This window comes from Vicugna pacos, chromosome 2 (assembly GCF_048564905.1).
Source record: "Vicugna pacos chromosome 2, VicPac4, whole genome shotgun sequence".
NCBI classification, from domain to species: domain Eukaryota; kingdom Metazoa; phylum Chordata; class Mammalia; order Artiodactyla; family Camelidae; genus Vicugna; species Vicugna pacos.
In genome coordinates, this window is record NC_132988.1 from 18203671 (window position 1) to 18227299 (window position 23629).

General features: G+C 44.3%; 1 protein-coding gene across 5 annotated transcripts in view; it reads left to right on the forward strand.

Annotated features, from left to right (window-relative positions):
- ZNF827 (zinc finger protein 827) overlaps positions 1 to 23629 on the forward strand; it is a 167024-nt gene that overhangs the window by 140243 nt on the left and 3152 nt on the right. Inside the window, exons 9-14 of one of the 5 annotated variants that reach the window (XM_072976163.1) lie at positions 6186 to 6323; positions 10170 to 10341; positions 11416 to 11582; positions 19968 to 20159; positions 20517 to 20694; positions 22665 to 22697. In XM_072976163.1, the coding sequence (XP_072832264.1) occupies positions 6186 to 6323; positions 10170 to 10341; positions 11416 to 11582; positions 19968 to 20159; positions 20517 to 20694; positions 22665 to 22680 (863 nt within the window). In that variant the 3' untranslated portion in view covers positions 22681 to 22697. Of the gene's footprint in view, positions 1 to 6185; positions 6324 to 10169; positions 10342 to 11415; positions 11583 to 19967; positions 20160 to 20516; positions 20708 to 22664; positions 22698 to 23629 lie in introns of all 5 variants that reach the window. The other 4 variants (XM_072976153.1, XM_072976160.1, XM_072976171.1 and 1 more) reach the window with 4 other exon arrangements.

The window sequence follows — 23629 nt, forward strand, 5'->3', positions numbered from 1 at the left end:
TAAGCTTTAGGGCAGGATGGAGCTGTGGTTACTCCGGGAACCTTGATTCTGTTACTCAGCCCTGGACGGGTTGTGGAGTGCACTGGTATAGGAGAGGTCCTGGAATTGAATGCTCTGTTTCATCTTCAAGGGAATAAGAGCTGGATTCAAAGTCCTCTGCTGGACCCAACATTCTGTCATGTAGAACTCCCTCCCAAATGCTACCAGGCGGGTTTATTTCATGGAAATTTTTGGAGAAATACTTGATGGGCTTCCTCTTCCCAGAGCCTGTGCATGAAATGAGACTTGTCCCCTTGGGTCACTGGGTCAGAAGAGGAGGATTGACATACTGTCTCTTGGTCATTCAGCCTTACCTTTATGAATGAGTGACCTCAGTTCACCATAAAGGAAAACTGAGAGCCTTGTGTTGGGACTGCTAAGATGGGGTGACTCACCAAACACCCTGTTCTTATTTTCCCAACTATGCTGTAAGGGATAAACATGCTCACACCCGTGCACCTGTTTACTTCACTTAAAGCAAACACAAAAATGTATTTAAGGAAGAAGGAAAGACCCAAAAGGCATTCAAAGCAATGAGCATGGGTGAAAAAGGAGAGAGAGAAATATCTGATCAAACAGTACTGAGTAGCCAGGAATTTATGGGAACAATTTATGGATATCTCAGGAATCAGAGTAAAAGAGGGTAAAGGGAAATCAAATGTATTATAGGAGACAAAATCCTCTGAGACACTGTATAAAAATATATATAATCATTGAACAAATATTTTTATTTCACTATAAAAGAAATGAAGACAATCATTCACAGCTTCTTAAAATAATGAAACAGAAGGGATATGGGAACAAAGATGAAGAAGAGCAATTTTTAAAAAAATGATAATACCTGTAGTATTTCTTATATGTAAAGTATAACTTACATTAAAGTATAAATTTTTCCTGACTTTGGGCTCATTTAAAAACAATTAGTGTTATGTGAGTTTTTCTGTTACATGTTATGTTTCAGTAAAAAATTTTTAAAAAGCAAATTCCTTAATAATCTAAAAGAAAAATTTTTAAAGTTGTTTTTTAGCAGAACAAAAGATAATTAAGACGGAATTGTGCTCAGCTGTACACTTACTGCTGTTGACAATATGGAGAGTTCTTCACAAGATGCAAGAGTTTGGAATAAAGCTTGTCAAAGACCAGACCTAACACCCAAAGTCTTAAGACCAAGAGTTACCATGGGAGGGAGGAGTTTCAGTAAAGAATATCATAAGGGAAGACTCAGCTAACAGTAGCCAAAACAAATGGGTTTAGTTTCCTTACATAACAAGTAAGTCCAGAGTGGGTGGTTTCTGCTACTGGAAGGTGCCATCAAAGACTCAGACTTTTCCCATCTTTCCCTTTCTTCATCCTTAGCAGATTGGCTTTCATCCTCAGGCTTCATATGCACAAAATGGCTGCCATAATCCCAGGCATTTCCTCTGTCGTCAAAGCAAGAAAAAGAGAGAAAGGGCCAACATCAAATGTATCTTTCTTTCTTTTTTAATTGAAGTATAGTTGATTTACAGTGTTGTGTTAGTTTCAGGTATACAGCAAAGTGATTCAGTTACACATTTTTTTTCAGATTTTTTTCCATTATGGTTTATTACAAGATATTGAATATGGTTCCCTCTGCTATACAGTAGGTCCTTGTTGTTTATCTATTTTATAAATAATAGTGCATATCTTCCCCTTTATCAGGAAAGCAGAAGCCTTCTCACTGGCCAGAATTTTAGCACATGACCACCCCAGCTGCTTCTACAGTGGGAATAAACAGGGAAGAGGGGAAGTTTAGGATGACTGTTGGTTTAATTGAAAAACAGTGTCTGCCAGAGAATTTGTTTTGAAAAGAATAATCCTGTGGCTTGTTGTTGGGAAGAAGTAGGGACATAGAATCTTTGGGGATATGGCTCAAGATCGCAAACATTTCCACTAATAAAATCATTAAATCACAGTCCTTGGGTTGAGTTAAAACACCATTCGGAAAGCAAGTAGCCTTATTTTTCACCCTGAATTCGCCATTAGCCTTGACAAAAGCTATTTCCAGGCCTCAGTCTTTCCCCCCTATAAAGTAAGAATAATCTTTATTCCCTGCCTCATTTGGGTCCTTTCATTTGGTCATTCGTTTCCTCAGCAACTGTATACTACACACCTGCTGTGTATCAGGCATGTGCTAATGCTGAGGGTTCACGCGTAAATCATGCAGAACCCCCTCCCTCAATGACTCACCTTCTAATAGGGAGGGGAGGCCAGTGAACCTAGTTATTATTGAACACTGCTGCCTGTTGGACTGGCTGATGCTCTGTGTTAAAAAGGTACATAGAATATAGAAGATATGCAAACAAAAAATGTAACCGGTAAAGTGATGCAATAGAGTGAGTATTCATGAAAGTGCTCCGAACAGAGAAGGGGGAGTGACTCGTGACCTGGGGAACTGGGGAAGGCTTTACCGGGGAGATACGGTCTGAGATAGGACTTGAAAATGAGCCAGAGTTTGTGTGTGGAAGAAGCGCTGGGGTGGGGAGTGATTTCTGTTGGAGGCATAGTAGGTTCAAAAGCATTGACAGCCCAGAAGCGACGAGCTAGTTCTGGAAAAGGTGAGTCGCTCACTCTGCTGAGCATTTGGGTGGTGGGAGGTGAGGTGTGGAGCTGAAGGTGAGAGGTGGTTGGAGCCAGACTGAAGGATCTCAGGAGCCTTGTGACGGAGTCTGGCCATGGGAGGCCGCTGGAACACAGGATGAGAGATGACCTGATTTGTGCCTCAGAAAGATCATTCTGGAATCTGGGAGGAAGGGTTATTGAGATGGAGAGAGGCTGGTACTGGAGAGGCCATTTAGCAGGCTTCTGTGACAATCCCAGTGAGGAACAATGACTCAGTGAAGGCAGTGGGGTTCCAGAAAGATCTCTGAGGTCTTCTTTTTTCCCCCAAAGTTATCAAAAATTAAAGAAGAGAAAAACTTGACATGAAAATATGTCAGTTTTAGCTTTCACACTGTTGTCCACACACGCACACAAATCAAATCATGGTATCTTTAAACCTGTAGCATAGACCACAGAGGTAGCCAGGCCAGTTCACTCAGTTCCCCGTGCTGGAGACGGAGCACGGTGTCTGTGTCTATGAATAGAGCTTTAAAATGCACATCCTGGGATACACACCGCTGTCCCCACAGTGGTTTTCTTCATGTGGGGTGACAGTCCTTACTGCTAATGCAGAGAGATTCATACAGGCCTCCATGTCAGTTTTTATAAACGTTTATCAATCGGTTTACAACTTGAATTGTTCTAAATATTTTGGGGAAATTCTGATCCTCAAAAGCTGCAGGCCAAGTGTGCTGCTCACCTTTGGAATGCCTCCTGGAGAGCTGGTGGTCCAGGCTGGCCATTCTCTATGGTGAAGGGGCCAGTCCTGCTCCCAAAAGGCAGACACTGGTCTTTCTAAAGCCTGGCCTTGCTGGGAATCGATCACATTCAGGTATCACTCCAGAACCAGAGAGACAGCTCTCAGTGACTGCTTGGATGTGTTGAAAGACACAGTGAGAGAGAGGGAGGAATCAGATAGATGCCAAGGTTTCTCCTGTGGCTTTTGGGTGACACCCTTCCCAGGAAATGTGGGTGAACATGGGGTCCGCTGAGCTCCATTTCAGCTCCGTGAAAAGAGGAGCAAGCCTTTTACTTCAGTACATGTTTGGGCAAATACCTCTCTTCGCCCTGCTGGGGTGTCAAGGTCGCGTTCTGGGGTGAGGCTCCGCTGCCTGTGGTTGCCTCACTCCGGTGTGAATGCAGACAGCCAGCGGGGAGAGGAGCCGAGCCCTGGACGGACGTGGGGGCCAGGAGCCGGGCGGTGGCCGACGGGGGCTGGATGCTCTCCTGGTGTCTCTGGCCGCCTCTCCGTGGCCGTAGGGTGTTCTTTCTGCTTGGCTGCAGCACAGCCTTCATGAGCCTAATGGTTTTTTAGGCCAGTAGAGGGAATTCAACATTTCACGATGCTTCAACTTCTCAAGTGTGTGACTCATACTTGAAAGAATTATTCAGAGACTTCTTTTCTGTTTAATTGCATCGACTTGTTTGGCACGTGACCCAGTTCATTCTTGTCGTGAATGTATCAGAAGACCCTGTATCCTCTTAATCTCTCCTCATAGCTGTTACTATTGTCCTCCTTTGAAGCACTGTTTTGGTTACGCACTTCAAAGGCACGACTGAAGTGCCCTCTCACCACCGTGAGGCGGAAGTGCCCACGGCTTGGACTCACGGACGGTCATCTGAGGATGGTTCTTGTCCTCGGCATCTCAGAGCCCTGCACCTCCCTTTCCTCCTTCCTTCCCCCACAGTCCCGCCCCTTCCCCTTCCGAGGTCTGTGGTCACACAGTCATACACTAGTAAGTCCGGCTCTTCTCTCCGGGCCCAAAGAGCTTCGTTTAACAAACACAGATAAATCAATACATGTGCCTTATCAGTGTTAGGACTGCTGGCAGGTGCCTCATAGCAAATATTTTTGCAATTCACCATCAGTGCCTGCCCTTTCCCCCGCCAAACATACATACGTCGTATTTGTTTCTTTCCTGAGATTACCCTATCTGGCAAATCTGAATTCAAACGAAAATTAATCCAGTCGACTCACCCAACTGGAGGTGGAAGCCTGTACTTGTATTGGGGAAGCAGTGTTAGCCCAGTCGTGTGAAATCAAGGTCTTTGTTCTGCTGTTGTCTCTGCCCAGTGGGTCTGAGTGCTTTCCTCGGCTTGGATCTTCTGAAAAGTTCTTTCTACCATCTGATTCCCGCCACATGGCATCCGGCTCTATCAGGCACTGCCGTGCTGTGAGAACGTTCACAGCAATTTACTGAAGTAAAAGATGAGATATTAGCTCAGTGAATTATCTGTCTTGTTCTTCAGAGTGAGGCCTAAAGGCCTATCAGTGGCTCAGACAAGTGTCCTCGTAGAAGTGGCCCCTTCTCTCCTTTTGGTACTCTGTCACCTCGCCCCTTGTGTTACTGTAGAAGGAATGTTTGTATAATCCATTACAGCTCAGTGAGAAGAAATATGGGTGAGAAAATGAAAGGTAACCCAATGGATGATGATGAGAAAATAAGAACTTTTTCAGACGGCAGGAGAAGGTATTAACGTCCACTTGTTTCATTCATGGCTGCGAGTCATCCATTGATGACTTGTGGCTGTCATCATTTTCCTAAATATGATGAGACCACTGGGGAAATTCTGCTTGTGTAACTCTTGTATTAAGGAGTTTTATGTGGAGCCGTGTCTTAGCCTGAAAAGCTGCTATAACCACAGTGTGGGTAGCTTATAAACAACAAAATATATTGCTCACAGTTCTGGATGCTGGAAACCCTAGATCAGGATACCAGCGGGTCAGGTGAGGGCCGCCTTCTGGGACAAGACAGCCTACTCCTTGCTGTGGCCTCACATGGCCAAGGGGGGGCTAGGGAGCCCTGTGGGGCCTCTTTTTTAAGGGTTTTAATCCCATTCATGAGGGTCTACCTTCATGATCTAATCACCTCCCAGAGACCATACCTGTAAAAACCATCACCTTGAGTCTTAGGGTTTCAACATAGGAATTTAAGGGGGGACACAAACATTCAGACCATGGCAAGCCCCGTGCTGTCGTCATCACTGAGTCTGTGTGACGAACGTTGCTCATTAAGGATTTTTCACAACCCAGAACACAGGGCAAAACCTTTTTTCATAAAAGGCAGTGAGAGTGTATTTACTTTCAAGAGATCGAACCATTTCTTTTTGCATTGGAATCTGAGCTTCATTCTTCTTGATTTACTGTCTGGTGGCCAGAGTCTACATTTCTGGAACTTTAATGTGCAGCTCAACCATCACTCCTTCAACATATATTTATGGAGAGCCAGCTATATACTGGGCACGGGGCTGAACCACGCTATCAACCTGCTGGGGGGTGGGTCGGCTGAGCGTTAGTGAGAAAGGAGAGAAAATACTGGAGACTTGACTAAAATGGGAATCCACAACTTTCAGGCATGGCCTTCATAGAGATGGGAAATGAGCAGGAAGCCCAGAGGTTACTTGGTCTTGTTTGCAGTCATTGTTCAGAAGGGAGCCTTTGCTGAAGTCCTAAATGTTGACTGAACTGAAATTTGTTCACGTTGCCTTATTCATTTTTCATGATGCTTTTTGTTCTTTTGGCCCAGAAACAGAAAAGATAGTCCTAGAGGCAGGAAATGGGTTGCCATCCTGGAAATTCAACGACCAGCTTTTTCCCTGTGACGTGTGTGGGAAAGTGTTCGGCCGACAGCAGACGTTGTCCCGGCATCTCTCCCTGCACACAGGTGAGTCGGGGCCTCACTGCCAGGCCTTCCCTCTCTCCATCGCCAGCCTCTCCACTACCAGCGAGCTGAGTTTCTCTAAGAGAATGATAACAGGAAGTGGTAGAAATGTTTTTCTCCTGATCTACTTAAGCCATTTTCCTTGGCATGTTCAAATAAGGCTCTGGAAGGGGTCTTTTATTGTTATTGAAAAGACCCATTGAGTTCGAGTAGGACTGATGGGAAAAGATACACGTTTGGGTACGTTCCAGTAAAATTCCGCAACTCCAAGGAGTTTATTGCTCCCATCTTGTGGGCATCGGGGGTGGGGCTGCACCCCATCTTATTGGATTCATTTTACTGTGGTAGGGGGAGCAGAGAGGGGAAGAGCACCTTGGTGGAGAAACAGTCACTGTCTTTATGTTCGTGTAACAGTAGAGCCACGTGGTTGGTTCTGTGTTGGGGAAGGGAAGACAGCCAAGTTAAGAAGGAGTCAAGGAAGGATAAATAGGAACTTAATCAATGCAGCAAGGATAAGCAAGAACAAAAAGAAGTTAGGTCAAATCAGTAGTAACCAAAAAGCAAGATGGAAATAAGGAAATGAAGTGTTTCAGTTTTTACACAACAGACTTGTTAAAAATTCAAATGTGTCTCAGCCATCTGCAGCAACAGGGATGGACGTAGACATGATCGTACCCAGTGAAGGAAGTCAGACAGGGAAAGATGAGTATCATATGATATCGCTTATAGGTGGAATCTAAAAAAAAATGAAACACGTGAACTTATTTATAAACCAGAAACAGACTCACAGACATAGAAAACAACCTATGGTGACCAAAGCGCAAAGGGTAGGGAGGAATAAATTAGGATTTGGGGATTAATACATATACTCTACTATATGAAAAATAAAGAGCAACTGCCCACTGTGCAGCACAGGAACTATATTCACTATCTTCTAATAACCTATAATGGAAAAGAATCTGAAATATATATACACACACACATCCTTCTTCATATTCTTATCCATATGTGTATGTATAACTGAACCACTTTGCTGTGTACCTGAAACTAACACATCGCAAACCAACTATGTTTCCATTTAAAAAAATTTTTTGAGAAAATAAATTCAAATATGTCTTATTTACAGGAAACACAAAACAAAATGGTAAAGAAAATAAAAGTTTTGTATGTCACACAAAATAACGAAGAAGGCTCAACAGGCAATATTCGTAGAACAAGATTAATTTTCTCTTTTTATGTATATATATATTTTAATACTTTAATCTTAAATATTAAACCACTAAAGACAGAATTTAGTCACATACTTAGCCACAGAGGAAACTTTCACATGTTCAAAAAAGTTGAAGCTCCTTAGGCCACATTCTCTGAGTGTAGTTAAATGAAATTTAAAATAACCAAAGATCTGATTGGAACAAGCTGAAGCTATGTTGATATTTGCAAGTGAGGGAGGCATTTGTTAATGAGATTTTTTTTCCCCCTTGGAAATTTTCAAGGGAAAATAATATGACATGCAGAGAAAGGGAGCTGTACTGAAAATTAAAGGTGTGGATAAGTAATTTTTTTAATATGATATCTGTATATATATATATGCACACACACATACATATTTTATTTGTTATATTAAGTGCATTTCTGCTTATTAAAGCTTTCATGTAATACCAATATATCAAGTCAGTGTGCAAAATGACATAGTGGGGAGGCACTGCCAGCTGTAAGAAAATCAACACATCAGTTCTGCAAAATATGTTAAACATCAAAAAAATTGCAGTCTACATAATAATCAGGAACACAAGAATGGTAAGCCATAACATATGATAAATTTAATAATAAAATGTTCTTAATGAAATGCAGAGTAATAATAATAAAATAAAATAACCAAGGGTCCATAAAATGTCCTATCTAATTGGATCAAAGAAAAGGAAGAAAATCAAATTGCAAATTGCAGACCTCTAGGAGGAGTGAAAGGAGAACACTTCACACCTCACCCTGGAGTAGGCAGTCACAGCTCTGTGCAAGGAGCATTTACAGATATGAACGTTATAATTAGAAGAGAAGAAAGAAAAATAAAGGCACTTACCACCCATCTTAAAGAATTCGTGAGAGAACAAAATCTAGGAAGAAGAATATAAAATGGATAAATCCTTTTAAGTCCAAGAAGGAAAAAGGAGGCCAAAACATTCAAAATTGGCAATGAAAAAGGAAGCCTAATTCTCAATACAGATGCCATTAAAGAACTGTTGGAGAATAGAGCAACTCTATGGCAAAAAAAATAAAAAATAAAAGCTGTAAACTTATTTTATTTTATTTTATTTTATTTTATTTATTTTTTAATTGAAGTACAATCAATTACAATGTGTCAGTTTCTGGTGTACAGCACAATGTCCCAGTCATGCATATACATACATATATTTGTTTTCATATATTTTGAAAGCTTTAGATGACATAGATAATTTAAGCAAAATTTCCAAAATTGGCCCAAGATGGAGGGGGGGGGGGGACTTAAGTAGATCAGTTACCAAAGGGTGACTTGGAAAGATGATGAAAGAAATACTACAAAAAAAAGGCATCAGGTCCAGAAATTGTCTCAGGTTAGTTCTTTTAAAAAAGCCTTTTGAGACTAGAAAATTCTGATAGTATTAAACTTTTCCAAATGACAGAAAAAGCTAGGAATCTCTACGATTCACTTTGTAAAGAAATCGTAACCTTAATACCAAACTTAACAACCTCATTGATTAGTACAAGTGCAGAAATTCTAAAGAAAAGGCTCTAGTCTATCTGCACAATAGGGGATCCTCCCAGCCCTGCTGAGCCCAGGGCCACCGACACATCAGATGTTGGGGACCACCTGTTATAATAACAATGCCTTACATTTTGCTGCAGAAAATTTTTTTCTGCACTCTTCCCTGTGAAGGAGATAAGACAGGTATTTTCTTTAAGGCAAGCCCAGTATTGCAGAGTAAGAACTAAGGACAGAAACAGAAATTGTTCTTTCCTTGCTCTGTTATCATCTGTTACCTTTATCTGGACCTGAGAGCAAAGCCTGCTCCTTTTACTTTAATTTGCTTGATGAGTCAAATGAATTCAGAATGCAACTCTGGAAGCAGTCCTGAAACATTGTCAATTTTACAAAAAAAAAAGGGGGGGGCTTCTATTAAGAAATCAATTGAAACTTTGTGTTTTATTTCTGTAGCATGAACATTTCCAGTTGAATCATTTCATCCAAGTCCTTTTTTCCCCCTTAGTTTCATTCTCTTTTGTTTCCTGGCCAACCCAGACTGGAGCTTAGAGAAAATGATGAGATTTCTCTTAAACACACCAATCCTGCGAACGCTGTGTCACAACCCTTCCCCCCCACCTCAGCACCCACCCTGGACCGACACACGGGGGAAGGAGGGCAGGCACACACGATATTCTTTTAGCCCCCTGTGGGGCTCACCTTACCAGGGAGAGAGGGACCAGTAGGTATCCAGGGAAAAGCAGATGGTCCAGTTGCCCTGGGACTTTTTTTTTTTTTTTTTTTTGGTGGGAAAGTAATTAAGATTATTCATTTATTTGTTTTTATTGGAGGTACTGAGGATCGAACCCAGGACCTTGTGCATGCTAGGCATGCACTCTACCACTGAGCTATACCCTCCCCGGGACTTTCTTTTATCTTTGAAAGTATTAACACAGGCGTGACCTGCCCAGTAGAGACTTTTCGAATGTTTACAACTCCAAGGTGTTCCCTTTGTCCCCATTTGAAACGAGATTTCGAACTCTCTCCTTGACACCTTGAAGCGGTCTTTTGCAAGGTGTTGAGATTCCATTTCTGAGCATGGTTTGGGTTTTTTCCTGTTCCTTCTCCCCCAGAGGAAAGAAAATACAAATGCCACTTGTGCCCCTATGCTGCTAAGTGCCGTGCAAACCTGAACCAGCACTTGACCGTCCACTCGGTGAAGCTGGTGAGTACGGACACCGAGGACATCGTGAGCGCCGTCACCTCTGAAGGCAGTGACGGGAAGAAGCACCCTTATTATTACAGGTGAGCCGCCAGCGGAGCCCACCCGGGCTGCCCAGACCTTCCCGAACACTCCCTGCCCCTCTGCTGGGGCACACATGTCAAGGCATCTCTTCTCTGACACAGTGCTGACCTTCCTTTTCATATTTGGCTTTGCTTGGATTGAACCCTGTGTTGCACTGACTCCTCTCCCGGCTGGGTGGCCCTGAGAGAGTTAAGTAAAAGGGAGATGGTCTGCGGGGCGGAGCCCTGGAGAGTGGCAGGGCTGCTCCCGGGTGATTAGCTGTGAGGTCTGTGCGGCTGGGAAGCTCCCAGCTTCCTAACTGAGAACCTCGCTGCTTCCTGAGAATTATCTGAAGGAAAAATCAACCTGAGAACTCTGAGGAAATAGCCCTGGAAGTATTGCCTGCTTTCCCTTGGCTGTGTTATCCTTTAGTACCTGGAATTTTGTGTTTCTCTTCCATAGTCAACCATGAATCTATATTTGGTTTGGTTGCTGTAAAATCCCAAGTTTCAGACTTGCTGTTGAATCTTGCCCGAGAGACGGGCTATCCAGATGGGAGGAAACTTGCTAGCTGTGTTTGCACGGAATGTCTCCAAGGAGGGCGACTTCTACCAGGATGGTCACAGACAGGGCTTGCTCCGGCTCCGAGTGCCACCTGGATGTGCGTCCATTCCTGCATGGAAGGTTTGCAGAGCCAGAGAGGGGCTCACCAGGTGTGCGGGGCGCTCAAGTTTATCAGTGCACCAGCACCACTAATATCTTGGCAAGGCTGCCCCGCATCTCTTTGCCCAAAGGAATCAGTTAGGTGTTGTGCAGCATCTGGAATCTGTAATTTTTCATTAGCTTTATGACTATTAGCATCATTAGAGCATGTATGGGATTGTTACATTGTGCTCCAACTTAGTCCATTTGGCACAGTGACCACATCAGAGGCGTCCCAGAAAGCGGAAGAATTTCCTAACGCAAAGCCTTTTGGTGGGAGGAAAACCTGGGTCAAGGCCTGGATTTCAGAGGGTCCCGAGTCCAACTGGATAGCTTCTATTAGGAAGATCACTCTTCTCTCTCTGCTTCTCTTCATTGCCCCTCTGGTACAGCTGTCACGTGTGTGGATTTGAGACCGAGCTCAATGTCCAGTTTGTCAGTCACATGTCGCTCCACGTGGACAAGGAGCAGTGGATGTTCTCCATCTGCTGCACGGCCTGCGACTTCGTCACCATGGAGGAAGCAGAGATAAAGGCTCACATCGGCACCAAGCACACAGGTGACCCTCCCTGTCTGTCCTTCGCACCCATCTCTCTTTCAACCCCAGTCGCCCTCCCCACCCCACCCCCCATTCCCCGGCAGGGGCATCCTCTTCACCAGGCGACACTGACATTTCCTTCCAGAAGGAGGGGCTTTCTCCGGGTGGTAGGGCCACTTCTCCCATTGTCTGGCCTGGCTTGTGCCGCGCTGATCTGACAGCCACACAAGCAGTTGAAGGGTGCGGGCTGTTGGCTTGTTCCTCATCCTGATCATCATCATTGTAGCCAGCAGTCATCCAGCTTTTACAAAGCCCCAGGCTTGCGCCTTTGCGCTCTAGATCTCATTTAAGCTTAAAACAACCCTCTGCAGTCAGTACCATTGTCAGCATACTAGCCAGGGGGAGAAACTGAGGCTTCAGGTGTCCACCAGGATGTGACTCCAGAAACTCAGACCAGCACAGTTTCATGCTGGAGCCCACTCTCTGTATCACTGCTGTCCTGGCAGCCCCGTGCAGCCCTTGGCAGAGTTCTGCGCCTTTCTATTTTATGGTGCCAGAGTACCGCAAACATCCTTCTGCGGGCTCTGCTCCTCTTCCCTTGAACTGCAGCCCAGACACCCTCCAGAATGATGCCCTGGCAGTTCTGTCCAGAGATAAAGAAAACCGGCTTCTCCCAAAACAACCCAATATCTCTCTTGGCTGCAGCCAAGACTTTGCCAGGGCTGTCCTTTCCTGTAAGGCTCTTGCCATGCTGGTTAACTTCTTCCATTTAATGATGTTAACATTTTGACTTCACCGTGCAATTGTCCTCTCCCAAGTGATGGTTACAAATGACACCAGCGCGGAGTCATTAAATTAGGAGGAGGAGGAGCTCCCGCTGTATTTCCCAGGGCTTCCAAGTTACACTGCTGACCACCAGCCCCAGGCGTTGGGTCAGCCCCCCGCATCCTCAGCACTTGAAGGATTCAGGAAGGGGAATCTCCCTGACGATGTGCACGGCCGTGAAGTCTCTGTGCTTTCCTGGCCGCTTTGGCTCCATGGTGCCAACAGCAATAAAAGCTTGTTTTTGTCAGTAAGTTGAGCAGCTATGACTCGGAGGTCTGCAGAGAGCCATTAGGCTGAGTGAGAAGGTGCCGTTTTTACAGTCAGTTGTCTGACCGTAACCACATTAGCACCGTGGGCAGCAGGTGAGCTGGGAAACTCACATCGAAGACAAATTAAATTTAGCATTTCTGGAGTGGCCAGCCTCTGTTCCATTTCCACTGGCTTTTCAGGTATTCTTTTTTCTCTCTCTTTTCTATTACACGTCCTTTCTTCTCGCCCTCCCCACCCCAAAGCATGCCCACACCCAGCCGAGAACCTTCCCTTCCCCCTCCCCCCTCCGCAGCCCCCTCCACCACCACCTCCAGGAAACCATAGAAACCATAATGGCTGGAAGGAAGTTGGACTTAGAATCACTTGACTGTCATCACTGGAAACTTCACATTCACAAGTAACCGATGCAAACATACTTCTCAGTTGCCACGGGGAACACAGCGACGATCTGTTCCCTGTGAGGTGGTGGGGCTCCTGGTGTAGCGGTGTGTTAGCACAGAGAGCCGAGAGTGAGATGCACTGAAGGACTGTCTTTTCTAACACAGTAGAAGCCTTAGATGCTGCGGCTATTAGGGAATAAGGTTATATCCTATTTTATAAGCCAAGGGTGCTAGCAAGGGTTTTTCTTTTAAGGGCCAGATAGTAGCTATCTTAGACTTTCAGGCTGTGCAGTTTCTGTCCCTGCTGTTCAGCTGTGCTGTTGGAATTGGAATGGAGCCCTGGACAGTATGCAAATGAATGGGTGTGGCAGCATTCCATGGGAGCTTTATTTACAAAGGCACAGAAGCTAGATTTGGCCCGAGGGTTCTAGTTGGCTGACCCCCATTATAAGCTAAAAGGCCTCACAGTGAGGGTTTCTTGTCTTTTGCTGCTGCTTTGAGGTGGTTTTGACCCAAAATATATACATCTAAATTGTAATTAATAAGCTGTGCAGTTGCAAAGTTATGATATAAAAGCACTATGTATGCTATGTAATACAGACAATGTATATTCCTAAGAATAAGGAGTTTATCCAAGGCACGGCTGCGTCTCCAGCACCTGGACCCGTGGCTGCTTGGTGTGGGTGGAGAGAAACTTTCATCCAGTGAATGAATGGATGTGTGCAAATGCATCCACACACACGTGTGCATGCAAGTAAGAAAATTACTCAGCCATGGCCCTTGCCTAACCTTAGTATGTACAGGCATACCTTGTTTTATTGCATTTTGCCTTGTTTTTTTCGCAGATTTTTTTTTTTAAGCAAATTGAAGATTTGTGGCAACCCTGCATCGGGCTAGTCTGTTAGCACCATTTTTCAACGTTTGCCGACTTTATGTCTCTGTGTCATATTTTGGTAATTCTTGTGATATTTTAAACTTTTTGTTATCATTATATTTGTTATGGTGGTCTGTGGTCAGTGATCATTGATATTGCTGTTGCAAAGAAATTGTGCCTCGCTGAAAAAGGCTCAGATGACAGCATTTTTTAGCAATAAAGTGCCTTTTAATTAAGGTATGTACATTTTTTTAGACATAATGCTGTTGCCCACTTAATAGACTACAGTGTAGTGTAAACATAACTTTTATATACACCAGGACACCAAAAAATTCATGTGTAAATTCATGTGACTTTATTGCGGTATTTGCTTTCTTGCTGTGGTCTGGAACCGACCCTGCAGCGTCTCTGAGGTCGGCCTGTGTGGAAGAAGTTACTGGGATGGAGGAGAGCACACACTGAATTCCAGATCCCGGTTCTAGACCCCATGTTACCGCAAGGCACTGCGAATGCAGGCACTCATGTTAACTTCTCTGGGCCTCCATCCGTTCCCTGAGGTTTTAAATGTGCAGGAGCTGCCGGACAGGCCTGAGATTCCCTGTGAGCCTCGTTCTCTCATCCAATTTACCTGTCGTAGGAACAGGCATCCTTCATTTCAGCGCCTTGGGAGATCTGAAATGCTTTCTTGGTACCTAATGAAGTTGTAATCTACAGCTTTGATCAATAGCAGGTTTTGGCTTCGATAAGTGGCCTATCTTGCGATTCTCCCACAGAATCCACGTGCTTTCTCATACCTCCTTACTGGCAACTCTTACCCACGACACACTTGTGAGTCTGAAGAACTGTTCTCTGTTTGGTGTTTCTTCCTTCACCCCTCCTTGCCCTCTGTCTGCCCTGGTCCTTGCGGAGGACATCAGCGAGGGAAAAGCAGTCCCTCTGGTGCTGTTGACTTCTCAATGCAGATTTTGCTGCAGTTTTTAAATGTTGCGATAATGGCAGTTGAGGATTTTGAATAGCTCTTTGGAAAAAACAACCATCAATACTTCACGTCACATAGATGCCAAAATAAGTGCCAGATGACTGACACAATCCCTGTTAACCAAGCAGCCCCAGAAAGGCTTGAAGAAAATAGAATATTTATCACACTTACAGAGTGAGAAGGATCTGTAAAAGCTTAAGTGACGCAAGACATCTCAGAGGAAGAGGATCAAGGGATTCGACACAGGAACATTTCCTCTCTTTGCGAAAGAGAAGAAAAAGGGAAAACAAAAAACACAGTCTGAAAAATGTGTTTGTAAAAATGACAAAAGGCCAATATATTCACAACATAGAAAATTTATGTAAACTGATAAACACTTTAGGTCATGAACAGTCAGTTCATCATAAAAGAAAGAAAAGCTAATCACTCAACGTCAGGGTAAGTGTTCAGCCTCGCTAGCAGTCAGCCTGAAACTCAGGAGTGGCTTATCTTTCACTATTAAGTTAGGAGCACGTCGCCCAGGTACCCCCTGTCGCCAAAAGCGGCTGATTCTCTTGTGACGATGGCCCTGCAAAGTGGTAGGACTTTTGAAAACTAATGAGTATTTACCGAGAGGCTGGAAAATGTAAGGCTCTGTGACCCAGTAATCCCACTTCTGAGAATTTATCTGTAGGGGAAAAAAAAAAAACCGAAACAGTGGAATATTCATTTTAACTGAAAATGTAATTTTAAGGCAATATTTAAATAAAGTAGGATCAGTCCACTCCATGGATATAATACTGTCATTTAAAACTATTAATTCGTAATTCTTCTTTTAAGTCTTGTGAGAGCCAACTCTGCTCCACGTATATCAAACAGCAAGGGAAAATGCAAAGTGTTCGTGGTTACTATCCTATTGTATTTTGTAAATACTATATGTTATATTTTATAATATAATAATAATGACATATTCTTCAATAATGCTTACCACGAGCCAGGCATTGCTCTTAGTGCTTTGCATGTAAAAGCCCATTTAATCCTCACAACAAACATATGAGGCAGGTGCTGGAATTAGCCCCTTTTTTTAGATGAATGAGATAATTGAGGCACAAAGTTAAATCGTTGTCCCAGGTCATACAGCTACTAAGGGGTATAGGTGGCATTCAAAGTCAAATATTCTGAATCTGAAGTCCTTATTCTGAACCACTATGCAATTAATGGCAATACCTTTATTTATTTACTTTGAATTTTCTTTTTCATTGAAGTGTAGTTGATTTACAATGTGAGTTACAGGTGTACAGCAAAATATTCAGTTGTACATATAGATACATAGATACTTCCTTTTCAGATTCTTTTCCCTTATATGTTATTACAAGAAACTGAATATAGTTCCCTGTGCTATACAGTAGGTCCTTGTGGTCTATCTATTTTGTATATCGTAATGTGTATCAACAGTTTTAAAATAGATGCTTACCTTGAGGGGGGGTAGCTTAAAACCACAGAAATTTATTATCTTACAGTTCTCCAGGTCAGAGTCTCAGACTAGTCTTACGGGAATAAAATCAAGATGTTGGTGAGGCTGTGTTCATTCTGAGACCTGAGGAGAGATCAGTTTCCTTGAGGTGCTTCCTTTTTAAAAAATAAAAAGAAGAACACCAGAAATATAATGGTGCTTGTACTGAGACAGCAAATTGGTTGGTACTCTTTTATAAAGTCTCAATTTCTCAACGTGTGTCATTTTCAATTAGAAAATCTTCAGATTTTTAAAGTTCTCTTTAGTTGGCCGTCCTAGTGTTTGAGGTTGCATTACCCGTGCACGGGTGTCGTTCACCAGAAATCTCTGTGATGCTGAGGATCAGTGACCCCTGGGATCACAATGACAGCCTTGGGTTGGGTTGATAAGGACACCCTGGCTCACTCCTTAAGAGAGACTGGAAGGAGATGGGGACCGAGAGGAGAGGATGCCAGATAGACCTGCAATTACAAATCGAGCAGGCTGGGCTGTCTCCCAAAGTGCCTTCTGTGGCACCTGGATATTTGTAAATTTATTCATTTAGGTAGCTCTCCTTGGTGCCATAAGCCTGAGGGTACTCGGAGCTGTTCTCCAAGGTGGTCATTAAAATTATCTATTTTAACTTGAAAAACAAGATTAAAATAACCATCCGCAATATTCTGCTGGTCAGGCCAGTCTTAGAGAATGGATTTGGTAAACAGCGTCAGGGACTCAGGACTCCCACTGAAAATATTCTCTTTGTCTACAAAATGTGACTGAGCTGGTTACATATTTAGATAAGAGACTGGCAGTAATGGTGCTGGCTTTCCTTGTACCAAAAGAAGAATATATGGTAAAGGTATATACTCCCTAAGGGAGGTCACGTACTCAACCAAGTTCATTTCCGCTAGGGAACAAGATTTTAAAAACTATAAACTGAAGTAAGAGTTGTCCGCTCTGGGCATATGGGCAGGTCTGACTGGAACAGGACTTAAAATCTTATAAGCAGGTAAATAGTTCTCCTTCCTCTTTTTAAAAACTTTTTTTTGGTTGGCAAAGTAACGTGTGGTCACTCTAGAAAATTTTGAAAACCAAATCAAAGAAAACAAGTCTAATGCTGATCATTTCTCACACTAGCCGTGACCACCGTTACATGTTTGTTTACTTCTGGACTTTTTATGCCCATATAAAAAATGTGACTTGTTTTTTTATCCCCTAATAAAGGAAGTTTGTTTCTAGAGTTTACAATCGCTCGATGACTTAATTGACCGATGTGAAGGGAACTGAAGCACGGTCTTATATTTTCTACCGTAACCTGAAATTATGGGGTTGCATTGAATTGGCTTGGGGAGAATTGATGTCTTAACTATATGGAGTCTCCTGAACATGAAGAGTGTATATAGCCCTCCAGTTATTTGGGGTTTATGGTGTACATTTTTTATTTATTACTGTATATGTCAAGTGATATTATAACACTTCATAGATAGTATGAGAACTGCACAATGATTTCTCCTCTCCCAGCCTTTATGTTATTATTGTCATAAACCTATTATACCTGTTTTAAGAAGAAAAACTCATCTATCCATGTGGTCATCATGTCTAGTGTTCTTCATTCTTTTGTGTAAATCCATTTTTCACAGGTGGTGTCTTTTTCCTTCTGCCTGAAGAATTTCTTTTAACATTTCTGGTAATTTGAGTCTGCTGGTGATGAATTCTTTCAGCTTCTTTTTTTTTTTTTTCTTTGCGTTTGTATTTGAAATATATTTTCACTGGATGTAAAGTTTCAGGTTGACAGTCATTTCTTTCATTGCTTAACATCCAGGGAGAAATCTGCTGTATGCTTATTTTTGTTCCTCTGCACATAACGTATCCTTTCTCCTCTGGCTGCTTTTAGGATCTTTTTCTTTATCACTGGCTTTGAGCAGTTTGATTACGATGTGCCTTGGTATAGATTTCATCATCTTCCTGGTGCTTGGGGTTTGTTGTGTTTCTTGGATCTCTGGGTTTGTGGTTTTCCTCAAATTGGGAAAAATTTTGGCGTTTTCAAATATTTTTCCTGCCCTCCCCACCCCATAAGGGACTTCAGTAAAACCTATATTAATCTACCCGAACAGGTAGCTCACTGATTCTCTTTTCATTTTTCGTGGTTCTTTTTTCTGTGTTTCATTTCAGATCATTTCTGTTGCTAGTATCTTCAAGTTCACTTATCTTTCTTCTGCCATGTCTAAATTGCTGGCAGTCCCATCCAGTGTATTCTTCATCTCTGACACTGTAATTTTCAACTCTAGAAATTTAGATTGGGTCTTTTTAATCTCTTTTATATCTCTGCTTAACTTTTTGAGCATACGGAGTACAGTTACCAAACCTGTGCTTACATCCTTGTCTGCAGATTCTAGCAACTTTGTCAGTTCCGAGTCAGTTTTGATTGGTTGCTTATTCTTCCCATTTGGGGTTGTGCTTTCTCGTTTGGCATGCCTGGTAATCTTTGTTTATATGTCAGACATTGTGGTTTTTCCCTTCCTGGGTGCTGGATATTTTATATTCCTAGAAATATTCTTGATCTTTGTCTTAGGATGCAGTTAATTACTTGGAAACTTTGATCCTTTTGGGGGTTTCTGGCTTTAATGATTTGTCAGGCGGGTCTGAAGCAGTGACCCCTCTAGGGCTAATCATTACCCAGTGTTAAAAGATCTTTCTTGATTTTCTGCCCAATGCCTCAGGAATTATGAGTTTTTCTAATCTGGCCATTGGAAATGGACCCTGTTCACTAAGCCTTTCATATGGCTTTTTTTTTCCCTCCAACTTTGGGCAATTTCCTCACACACATGCTCTGATCCCTACACTGCTGAATGCCCTCGGGGGAACCCTCTGCAGGTGTCTGAGTTCCTCTCCTGTGCTGCTCTGTCCCGCAAAGCCCTGTCATGTTGATGTCCTCAAATCCTCAGCTCTCTCTTCTCATCTCAGTGAGTCTGCTGGGCAGGCCCCCATCCCGGCACTGCAGCCTGGGAAGAAACGTCTCTCAAGGCAGGAAGCAGGACAGTCGGAGGGCCCACCTCTTTTCTTTCCTCTCTCTCAGGGGTCCCTCTTCCTCACTGCCTTGTATCCAATGCTGTGACAACCACTGATGAAGAAGACGGACACTAGAGCCTGACCAACTGAAATCTCTGCTCTGCCACTTCCTAGCCATGTGACTGAGGCCGAGTTAACCTGACTGCCTCCTTCCCCTCGTCTGCAAGATGGGGGTGACAACAGTCATGCCTCTTTGGGTTTTGGAGAGGATAAAATGAGATGATGCATTGCAAGCACGACACAGTTCCTCACACTCAGTAACATGTCCATCTTAGCTATTATTGTCATTTTTATCTTAATTATTATAAGATCCCAATAAACACTTGTCAAATAAATGAATATCTACTCCTGGCCCATGAACCACAAGTACCCTCACCACAGGTCCAGCACTGGGACAGCTGGAAACCTCAGCCTGTGCTCCCTGAGTGATGATGTGGCCATGAGGCCCCAGCTCCCTGCCCCCATCACTGCTGTTATTCTAGGGTTTTCATCTCCTAAATAACAGACCTGGGGTTTCTTTGTTTGTTTTAATTTTCAGGGGAAGACAGGAAGACCCCCAGTGAATCAAACAGCCCCTCTTCATCCTCCCTCTCCGCTCTGAGTGATTCGGCCAACAGCAAGGACGATTCCGACAGCTCCCAGAAAAACAAGAGCGGAAACAACCTGCTGGTCATCTCGGTCGTGCCCGGGAGCCAGCCCTCACTGAACAGCGAGGAAAAGCCAGAGAAGGGTAAGGGAGGAGGTAGGCTGGCCAGCTCAGCCCTACACGGTGTCGGGGGATGTGCAGTCTTAAGAATAAGCCCTTGAGAGAAGCGATGTTGGAAAATAAATACGAAGCCTGAGAACAACCTAATATGTATCATCTACAATTTGGGTGTGTTTTTTTGGCTTCATTTACATCCCAGTGCAGGGTGGAAGGATGGGGAGTGTGGTATTAATTCCGCTAACTCCTTTTAGCATGGAGATGCAGGGCACAGTACCTGGAAGGGTCTAGCTAGAGGGGAGCAGGAGCGGGGAGGGCTGCCCGACTCCCGGCCTCCTGTTCCTCTGCCCCACGCACCTGTACACCCAGTCTTGGTCCTTTCAGGGTTCGAATGTGTTTTTTGCAACTTTGTCTGCAAGACGAAGAACATGTTTGAGCGCCATCTGCAGATACACCTCATCACCCGGATGTTTGAGTGTGACGTGTGCCACAAGTTCATGAAGACCCCTGAACAGCTGCTGGAGCATAAGAAATGCCACACTGTCCCCACCGGTGGGCTCAAGTAAGGAAAGCAAGTACAGAACCTTTTACTGTGTTGTTATTAAATACCCTTTCCCCAGCCCTGCCCCATCCCCCACCTGAAGGTTTTGGGGGTCATGGGGAGGGGGTTTGGCATGGGGGGAGTTAGGCACCTCGGCTGCCGTTAGCTGGAGAGGAATAGACCTGTCTCCCAGGGGTCAGCAGATGTCAGTAGGAAAGTGCATTCCACAAATATGCCGGGATTCCCGGCAAGCAAGACAACTCGTTGAAGCAACTCGGCATGAGCACGCAAGGGTAGACTCATCCTCCGCTGCTTGAGTTTTGTCCAGACTTGATTTTAAGGGACTTGGGGTTAGGGTCCTCACGTGTAAATTATTACGCTGTCACTGCACTTCACCATCTCTGTTTTTTCAGATGATTTGCCACAAGTCTTCTAAATAAGCATTACAACCGCTCTATCCACACCCACCCACAAATACTGGATCTTTTGTCAGTTTGAACAGGCAGGAGGCAACTTTTTTTTTTTTATGCAAAGATCATCTGCCTCCTGTCTTCCTGCCTTCCCAGGAACTGGAATTGGGATGTCCCTGGTGTAGCCTTCATGAGATCTGATATTTCCGGACACATGTTAGTCACAGATCCCCAAAGACCTAGACACCAAGCATCATCATTAACCAATATTTGCAAGGAGCCCTCTGGTCTGAAGTGAGACCCATCCGTTATTAACGAATGCACTGTGTGTCTGGCTTGATAATAGGTGCTAAAGGGCAAACAAAGAATAAAACATAATTTCCACCCTTGGGAAACGTTCGTCCGAACGCTACCAGAATTTAATCCCAGTGCTTCTGAAATCAGAGTCCCAGTCTCAAGGCGCTCACAGGCTAGTAAAGAGAGAGAAGCATGTGTCACTGGGGACAAAAACACACATCAACTTCCAGGCCTAATTATTCATGTTTAGCTAAGATGATCATGTAATTAAAAGAATGAAACATGATGTTTTACTTAAGAAAAAAATTTATTTTTAAACATTTTTATCTTTGAAACTCACAACTTGCCAGAGAGGTGGCGTGACTTTTCTGAATGGCCAAGGGGTGGAGAAACCCAGAAGGAGGTTGGGAGTCAAGTGGGGGGTGGGGGGTGGGGGGCAAGGCAGGGTGGACTCCCTGGGCACCTGCCTGGTCAGGGGGACCCTCCTCAAAAACTTGCCCAAGGAGCAGCACCTGCTGTTGGATCCCACTTTATTTCACTCTGGGGAGAGGGGCGATTAGGTGGGAGGGGTGGGGAAGAGAAGAAGAATGGGGGGAGGGGTGGTTAATGCCTAGCAAGAGCTTATTTGGGAATTTGATTTGTTTTGTTCCCACTGTCCCTTTCTAAACATTTGTGTACTTTTACCCTAAAAAAAAAAAAAAGAGCCATGTATTTATGTGGTTGGACTAGCACCCATCCCTGTTCCCAGTAGCCCAGTCACACCCATTAACTGCGGCCCCGGCCAGTTGTGGCTTCGCCAGTTAGGTCCCCTTTTCTTTGGGGACCTCAGGAGTCCGGAGCCTCTGGCCCACTGGGGAGAATGCACAGTGAACGCTGATGCTTTTGCGGATACAGACACTTCCCGTTCGGTGCTAATGGTCCCCTATGTAATAGTTTATGTTCTAGGATGACCAAGTAGAAGAATACTTTGAAAAAATTGCTAATGCCTTCTGGCTATACAGTGAGTCTTTGTTTTGTTTTGTTTTGTTTTTCCCTTTGCCATATCAGAGAATTAATTTGCCTGAGAGAGTGTCTTTACGATAACTAACGGGAGCACGGAAAAACCCTTAGCACTTTGCCTGAGCCGCGAAAGAAAGATTGAGCCGTGGGTCACAGAAATGTCCTTAAAATGAAACAGACCGCCGATGTCTAAATTGCTTTTCTGTGATGGAACTGCTTGTACTCTATATCCTGTTCATAATGCAGATCAAATAAGATTATACTATTATTTTTCTTTTGCCGTAGCTCAGGACAGTGGTGAGTTTCAGACTCCTCTAGGTAAGGCCCAGCTTGGCGTAGGGGTTGTGTGTGCACCTGACCTGGGAATGGGCTTTATATTTCTCTCGTGTGCACTCTTCTGTGAGCTGAGGTTCCGAGGCTAACGGCGGGCTTGGCGCTGAGGAGCAGTGCACGGTGCACTTGGTGTGTTGGGCTCTGCTGGACACCTCTCCAAACCCTCCGAGGACAGTTCACTCGTGGGCCCTGCCCTGCAGGTGCCGAGCGAGAGCCGAGGCAGCCACTTTTGCACTTGCCTTCTTTTTGTAAAGAGAGCACACACGCCACAGCTATCATATCAGCCACCGACTCGAGCCTGGCAGCTTCTGCGAGCGCAGCTCAGCAGAACTTGCAGAAACATGCCCTCCCTGCCTGCCTCGCCCCTTTGGACAGCCAGCGGGGCTGGGGGCAGCGCAGCCTCACTGCGTAGAACGGAGAGGCCCAGGCTCGGTCCCAGCGCACAGCCAGCTAGAGCCCGACAAGGTGACAGAGCTGGGACCAAAATCAGCCCTTATGGAATCTGCCTAAATTACGTGTACAGACCAGTCCAGTAGTGAATCAGTACCCACCATGTGCTGAGTCCTCTACCGAGCACTGCAGAGAATGCAGAAGAAATGGGAGATATGGTCCTGCCCGATGAGAATTTACGATCCCCTTGGATTATTATTTCCATGATGTAATAAGGCACTCATAATGTCTTCAAGCTCCAGATAGCAGCTGTCCCCCTTCCTCCTGAGTCCCTCATTCGTAGGTGGGCTGGTGGGTGGGCCTCCTTCTCCTGAGCCCAGGTCCTGGTCCTCACCTCCCTTCCCTATGGAGACCCAGTGCTGTAGGAGCCAGGTTTGACCAGTACAGATCTCTGTGTACACACGCACTCCCACACACACTGACACACACAGGCCTTCTCATCCTAACCACCCTTTAATAAGCACGAC